Genomic DNA, 7,927 nt, shown 5'->3' on the forward strand with positions numbered 1-7,927 from the left:
ATTTGAATCTGCTCAATGTGGCCTTGATTTAACATACCACCATCTTGGTTTTTTGTATCACGAAGTTATTATAAACAATGAAACTTGGTTAGTTTGCTTTTTGGATAAACAAAACAAATGAATATTAAAATGATACATAAAATAAAACATATTAAAACCATTTATACATCAAAATATACTATTTACTAAAAAAGAGCATATTACAATATATATATTCAAATTATTCTGAGAATTATTAAAGTCATATATTATGTATATATTTTATAAGAATAACCATACAATTATCTAAAAATAAAGCCTAAAATCTAATCTATCTAAAAATATTTCTCGTTTGTCTGTAATTACCTGTCCAACTTGAAAAAATATTAAATTGACTGCTAAAACCATAAAGATAAAACTATAGGCATGGGGAAAAACAAACTGGAAATTTTGAAATCAAATTATTTTGACACCAAGTGAATACAAAATTTAGTTCATTCAGGAGCCATTTAACTTAACTTTTTCATCTGCAATCCATTTTTCAATTACCAGAGATTGATCTCCAAAAAATATTAGTTCAAATTCTATTTAATAAAAAGAGAAAGAATGAAAACATGGAGATTATTGGAATGTAATTTTAGATATTTCATTTTAAATTTTTTCTTAAAATAAAGGAAGTATTAACAATTTTTTTTTGTTCTTTTATAGCTTATTACAATTAGAATCAATAAGTTCAGTCTTAACTTTACCAGAATAAGTTAAGACTGAACTTATTGCTAGTTATAGTTCATATAGTTATAGCTATAGTTACAGTTATAGTTCATTGCTAGTTATAGTTATAGTTCATAAATTAAATATACAACTTACAAATTACATATGGGTTTTGTACAATTCAACGAAATTGTATCATGTACAAACTAAAGGACTAATAGTATTATTTTGTACTTTATTATTAAAAATAGTCCAGGTATATATAATATAGACTGTTAACATATTGCTATATAAGCCATTGTTTATAATACCAAACAGAAATATAAGAATTGTTATAGTTAATAAGATAATAGCACCTTTGCTATAAATTACCTGTAATAATAAATTAATATTTTGAAACATTAATGTTTTAAATGTTTACAACAAATATTATAGATAGTAATAATTTTTTTTATCTTAATTTTTTCAAAGAGAGTATTTAAATTTTAAAAAACCTTAAATTATGTTAGAAAGTTTTCATGAAACATTTTCAATATCTAACTTTAACATTCTGTTTAAGTTTCAAGTATTTTGTTCTATTAATTTTTTAATTCTTATCAAATATACACTCATGCATTAAGGTAACGGTGCTACTTAAATACTACTCACATGAATATGCCATAAATTGATTATATTTTTTTATTATTTTTTCAAATATAGAAATGGAGTTTAGAGATAAGATTTAATATATTGTAACATAATGTTGTAATTTCAACAATGTACAATACATTACATTAAGTGAGGCACAAAAGTTTAGAGATAAGATCTAATTTATCCTAATATAATGTTGTAATTTAAACAATGTCCAATACATTACATTAAATGAGGCACAAAATTTCAAGTCAAATGAAAAATCAGAAAATATTTAATTAATTTGAAGTTTTTTTTGTTTTTTTTTTATCACAAAGATATTTATGGCTTGTAAATTAAGATTTACTGTATAATTCACATTAGCAGTTATTTATCTCATATTTAATTGAAAAGTAGTAAATTTAAAAAACATGAACACTGTAGTCTTGTGTAATCCCTTTTCTCCTCCCTCAAATGAGATGAAGGGACTCCCTGCAAGATTCCATCCTGAGGCTGAGTACTTTTTGCTACGTCACTTGCTTTAGCCCTAAATAAGTTATTTCTTAAGAATATAAATGATTATATTTTAATGAATAGACCATACGAAAATATTGTTTTTATATTGAAATATGAAAATCTGCATACCATTATATGTAAGTGGCATTATGATCTGTGATTGAATCTGGATCTCCACCAAGAGCACTTTGTACAAGCTTGTTCTGTTGTCTTCTGTAGCTTTTCAGTTGCAAATATTGGAGGAACATGCAACTACTTCTAGGCTGTCCAGAACCACCTTCTTTTAGACCTTACTATTCTTATTGCATAGTAAAGCTTTTTAAATAATGTTATTATTATACAATGATCATATTATAATAATGTATACTATTAAATAAAGTTTGAAGAGTTAGTTTATTTGAACATGATAATCTCAAGAACTTAGTCAGATTGGAAAAATTTCTTTTGTATTCAATATATCATTTCTTGAGGAAGGCTCTAGACTATACAGATTGTGTCCTGATAATACCTATGTTAACAGAGTAGTAACCATTCAATAAAAACCTTTCATAGGTACATTATGAAAAAAAAAAAATTAACATTTCTTGAGTTTTTATTTGACACAATTGAAAAATGAATTGAATAATTTGGACTACTTTTTTTTCTTAGGTTTTTTACCCTTTTTTTTTTTCGATCCCTTACCATCTTTTTTGGGACCTTTCTTATCTTTTCCATCTACAGGTAGTTTTTCAGGTGCAACTCCATCTTTTTCATTGTATTGTGTTCCAGATTCAATTACTTTTTTACTTTTAGACTTAGCTTTTTCGGACTGAAAAGGGGTTTCAAATTGTTCTTCTTGGACTGGGTACACTTTAGGTGGGATATTCAGGATAAATGTAGGATTTCCTGATGTGTGAACCTGTTCGTCAAGAGGTTTCAATCCTGCCTTCTGGTTGGCTTGAGCATCACCAAGCATTCCAATATGTTTGTTTACTGGTTGCGCAATCTTCATTTTATCTGTATTATCAAGTGATTTCCCATAGTTCAGCATTTGGTAACCCTTGTAACTAGGTGTAAAAGGATCACCGCCAGCACATTCTAAAGGGCATTTCAAATAATTATCTTTATCCTTCCTTTTTTTCTTCTTCTTCATTGATGAAGTCCTCTGGTTGTACCCAGTTTTTGAGAAACCAGGTGGTAAAGGGAAGTCACATTCACAGAATTGAAGAGGAGGTAGACTGGGGGGGACTTCTTCTTCAGAAGAACTAGAACTAGATTTTTTGCCAATAGGAATATGTCCACAGATAGGAAGTGGAGGAGTAACTTTTTTGGGTTGGCGTGGTTTCCTCAAAACTTTTATGCTAAGAGAATGACCATTTACCTCTGCACCAAATTGTTTATAATCTAAGTCATTTTGTTCACCTCCTGGCATCATCCCTTGTCCTCCTCCAGGAGCCATACCTTGTCCTCCTCCAGGCATCATGCCCATTCCACCTCCAGGCATCATCCCTTGTCCGGCTCCTGGCATCATCCCTTGTCCTCCCCCAGGAGCCATCCCTTGTCCTCCTCCAGGCATCATTCCCATTCCTCCTCCAGACATCATTCCCATCCCTCCTCCAGGCATCATCCCCATTCCTCCTCCAGGCATCATCCCCATTCCTCCTCCAGGCATCATCCCTTGTCCAACTCCTGGCATCATTCCTTGTCCTTCTCCTGGCATCATCATGAAACCAGTTTCTGGCATCATACCTTGTCCACCAGCTGTCATGACTGTTACTGGCATACCCCTATCCTGCATTCTCATTGGTTCTCCCCAAGGCGTCATTACAGACCCCATTGCAGCCATTGCCATGTTTCCACCTGGGGGCATCCTTTGTTCCCCCCAAGGCATCATTCCTTGTCCACTTTGAGGCATTCCTTCATGTCCACCCTGAGGCATTCCTCCAAATCCACTTTGAGGCATCCCTCCATGTCCACTTTGAGGCATTCCCCCAGGTCCACTTTGAGGCATCCCCCCATGTCCACCTTGAGGCATTCCCCCATGTCCCCCTTGAGGCATCCCTCCCGGTCCACCCTGAGGCATTCCTCCTTGACCCATCCCCCCATGCCCACCTTGACCCATTCCCCCATGTCCACCTTGAGGCATCCCCCCATGTCCACCTTGAGGCATCCCCCCATGTCCACTTTGAGGCATCCCCCCATGTCCACTTTGAGGCATCCCCCCATGTCCACTTTGAGGCATCCCCCCATGTCCACTTTGAGGCATCACTCCATGTTCACCTTGATGCATAACACCTTGTCCACTTTGAGGCATCCCTCCATGTCCACCTGGAGGCATCCCTTCATGTCCACGACCTGTTGTCATTCCTTGTCCTGGGACTCCACTCGAGTTCCATTCTTGAGGATAAGGAGGACAAGGTGGGCAAGGAGGGCAATTCGCTGGTCGATTATTATTCTGTGGGTACTTATTTGGCTGAAATTCACCACATGGAATTTGCTTTGTTGGAATGTGGACAGGTTGAGGTTTCTCTGATAATTCTCCTGAAATATTTCGATTGAATGTAACAATTCCAGATCCATCATTTCCACGGAATAAAAAAGAATTATTTTCATCACCAGATATTTGAAATTGGGTTACTATTAATGGTCCAAAACAGGTAAGTCTTACAAACATACGAATTTTTCCTATATCCGCTCCACTGTCATTAGTTAAAACATATACGTCGGTACATTTTTTTGTGATTGTTTCAGTATATTCGGTAGATTGGGCTGCTGCGAGGATATTAGTGAAGCTGGTTCCTAAATTAATGCATGCTCGGCCAACTGTGATGTTAGGTGGGGTAGGATTTGTTCGAAGCACCGTAACATTTAGAGGCATGGAACGGTCTTCAACATTCCAACGGCGAATAGAAAATAAACACGACTTTCCGCTTTTTATGTTAATATTATTCTTCTGATAATTACCATCCACAACAGCACAAAAGTCTTCTTCACATATAGTCAATTCTGGGAAACTTAAAAATTGAATCTTAATACACAATTGCTTGGCTGCCTCAAGAACCTTTTTATCAACATTCACTTTCGTGTAGTCGATCTCTACGTTTTCTACTAGCACCTCCAACAAAAACAATTTCTCCATTGCATTTATCTGTATAGGTGATTATCTTTTTATTTTATTTTTATTTATTTTTCCCTATAAATCCCTTTAGAAAACAAAAGTGTTAAATGTGAAACATAACCAATTTTGAAATAGAAATTGAAAAGTACTGAGTTAATTGTATTCACATATGTTTTTTTTTTTATGACATCAGATAAAAATGATTGAAACTCTATTAATTTTTAAATATTTTTACTTAGCTGTAGTCTTTTTTAAAGAACGGTTATCATGAGCTAGATAAGGAATTCATAAGTTTATCAGTATATAGCACACTTTTAAATATAACACACGAAAAAAGTTTCTGGTGATAATTTGCCATATTTGAACCATTAAAGTTATTATTTGGATAAAATTCTTAAGATATTTTAGTAATAGGGTAGTGAAGAGGTTGGCAAGTTCTGAAAATATTCGGTTAGGTTCCTTGCAGGATAGGAACAACGCTCTGTAAAGGTGGATCCACATGTTGGCCGCTCGCCAAGAATCGGATCCTTGTACAAATGCTCGGTAAACAAAGAGCGGACCATCCACATGTCAGTGTTATTCAGAGAGGCAAGCATGGCGGACGTACTAGTGGTTTCAGCCATTGCACTTGGATTGTATTATTTTTATTACAAAAAAAGAAAATTAAAGGAAATTAAATATAAATAAATAAGATTAAATATAAAACTTATTATAAAAAGTACCAACAAACACCTTTAACCTCCTAACTGCTCTCAGTTGCAACTAGACAAAGAATGATGGTGGAGATGCTACACGAACCCCTTTGATCTTTGTCCAAAAAACCGACTCTCGACGGATCGGCAACGAGCCTAGGCCAACCAAGCCAAGCCACCCATCCACATGCTCGTGTATGTCTGAGTTCGCTATGGCTTGGCCAACATGTAGAGGCCCCTTAAGAAATTCGCCTACAGTCGAGTGTAGACCAGATACACTATACAACCTGCCGTTTTTTCCCTATCCATCTAAAATAGAAAAAAAACATTGAATTAATAAGTTGCATTACGTATGGTTTCATAACTCAGATTGAATATTACCTTTTCCTACCAATGGTACTTGAAGATGTACAGTGAAATACTTATCTGTTGTTTTGAAGTGTCCGGTCCATATGAATTTGACTAGAAATAATTGGAGGTGAGGAGCCTCCTCGTGTTGATTGAGCAGATAACCGACCGGTTTTTTTTTTCGATCCCTCTAAAATAGAATAAAACATTAAATTAATGGTTGCATTACGTATCATTACATAAATCAAATTGAATATTACCTTTTTCTACCGCTGGTACTTTAACAACCGAAGATGTTCCCCTAGAGTATTGTGTAGGCGTTCAATGGACCCGCGCCCTTGTCGGTTTCCAGAGGGATTGAAATGCCATTTTATGTTTAACTTGGAACATTCTGTGCTGGTACGAGCGTTTCGAAATTTCCTTCCACCGTCGGATGTAATGGTTTGCGGTAACCCATAGCACGACATCAAGGCAAACATACCCTCCCAAACGGCGTCTGATGTTTTGGTTGGCAAGGAATATGCCATAGCTAATTTTCTAAAGTTGTCTAACAAGGTTAGCCGATGTGAACCCTCCCAAGTAAAAATGTCAACCTGCATATCTAATAGCGGCGAATTGGGGTGTGAGTGATTTCTGGATGGATATTGATAGGATGTCTGTCGTATTAGGCGCGGTGACATACTGCACATGCCTGCAAAACATCCTTACTCGATCGACATAATGCGGCCAGAGTTTCGGGTACCCACGATGGTTAGTTTTTCCTACATGGTAGGCTTTGACTAACTCTTTTTGGCACTCGGAATCTTCTATAGTTTCCACGATTTTAGAACATACAATGATGTTTCTATCGGCACCTATCCTCTCTGTTTCCAACAGGTGCTTAATACAATCTAAGATGGTTTTATTTCCAACTACATGTAATATGTATTGAAACGTTTGGTTCAATCATTGTTTATACGGATGACATCTTCCGGTGCAACCGAGGGAACGGTTCATACAGTTAGAATATTGTGCTTGCCATATCTAGTATGTTCTGTTCGCAATGTACCTTCCGTTTTTGTTTTCCAAATAATGTGACGCTTATGTTCGTTGACTATGGTATCAGTTTCGAAGACTTTTCGTTTGAAAGACTTTTCCACAGCTAATTTTTCTCGTAAAATCTAGTTCCGTCCTAATTGAACCTTCACAATTTTGTCAAAAATCGCTAGCTGTTGTGATGCTTCCGTCTGTCCTTCAGTCTCAATTCGGTTTTCGGAGGTGGCTAGCATATTTTTAGCAAAACTGTAATCTGATTGTCCGGACTTTCTCACTTCCGTGAAGAGACGATAAACGTCCTCGTCTGGCGTCCAGCGTCCTCCTCCGAATGCCTTTTTCAGTCTTTTAGTAACCTCATCCCACGAAGTTAGCTCATCCGCTTGTATGCCATTTAGCACATTCCGTTTTACCCTTCCTACCAAAGACGCCCTTAATTCCGTGGCATCTAGAGCATCCACCAATCCTGCTTCGATTCTTGCCTCAATCAGATTATTAATCTGATTTCTTATCTTTAAAAAATGGTTAAGGTGGCCTAATTCTCCATCAAATCTTTCTAACTCTGAGACAGCATTTTTTAATTATGTGGCGGTAGCCGTCTTCTCTCTCGTCCATTCTAGTTGTATTAACTCAGAATTGCTATTGACCACCTGAGCGATCGGTGGATTACCAGTAGGTGGATTGGTGTTCTTTCCACTATTTCCATTGGTTCACTCTGATCAACCATGGTTGTGCCTTGAGATTCAATAAATGGCACTATAGTATTTAACCAAAAACGTGATAACTGTATGTAAGCAATAAAATATAACTAAACTCACCTATCTTCCTATATACAGTATCAGATTTTCGTCTTCTTAATATTTCTTTTGTTCAAGCACTAACACAACTTACTTAATTTTCACAAGTTTCGGCACCAGTTAAAATACTTATTATAAATGAAATA

At 35.8% G+C, this 7,927-nt stretch overlaps 1 protein-coding gene across 1 annotated transcript; it reads right to left on the reverse strand.

The window, feature by feature from the left end:
• Window positions 1-2,389: 2,389 nt before the first annotated feature.
• LOC112210814 (uncharacterized) lies at window positions 2,390-5,075 on the reverse strand. Its single transcript, XM_024361136.2, has one exon. The coding sequence runs from the start codon at window positions 4,931-4,933 to the stop codon at window positions 2,447-2,449; it is 2,487 nt and encodes an 828-aa protein (XP_024216904.1). The 5' UTR covers window positions 4,934-5,075; the 3' UTR covers window positions 2,390-2,446.
• Between the last annotated feature and the right edge of the window lie 2,852 nt (window positions 5,076-7,927).

The sequence above is a fragment of the Halyomorpha halys genome, unplaced genomic scaffold (assembly GCF_000696795.3).
Source record: "Halyomorpha halys isolate HHAL.00 unplaced genomic scaffold, Hhal_1.1 Scaffold330.1, whole genome shotgun sequence".
NCBI lineage: Eukaryota > Metazoa > Arthropoda > Insecta > Hemiptera > Pentatomidae > Halyomorpha > Halyomorpha halys.

Bases quoted from the DNA above. Each gene is read 5' to 3' on its own strand.
- LOC112210814 (XM_024361136.2), bottom strand. From the start codon at position 4,933: ATGGAGAAATTGTTTTTGTTGGAGGTGCTAGTAGAAAACGTAGAGATC.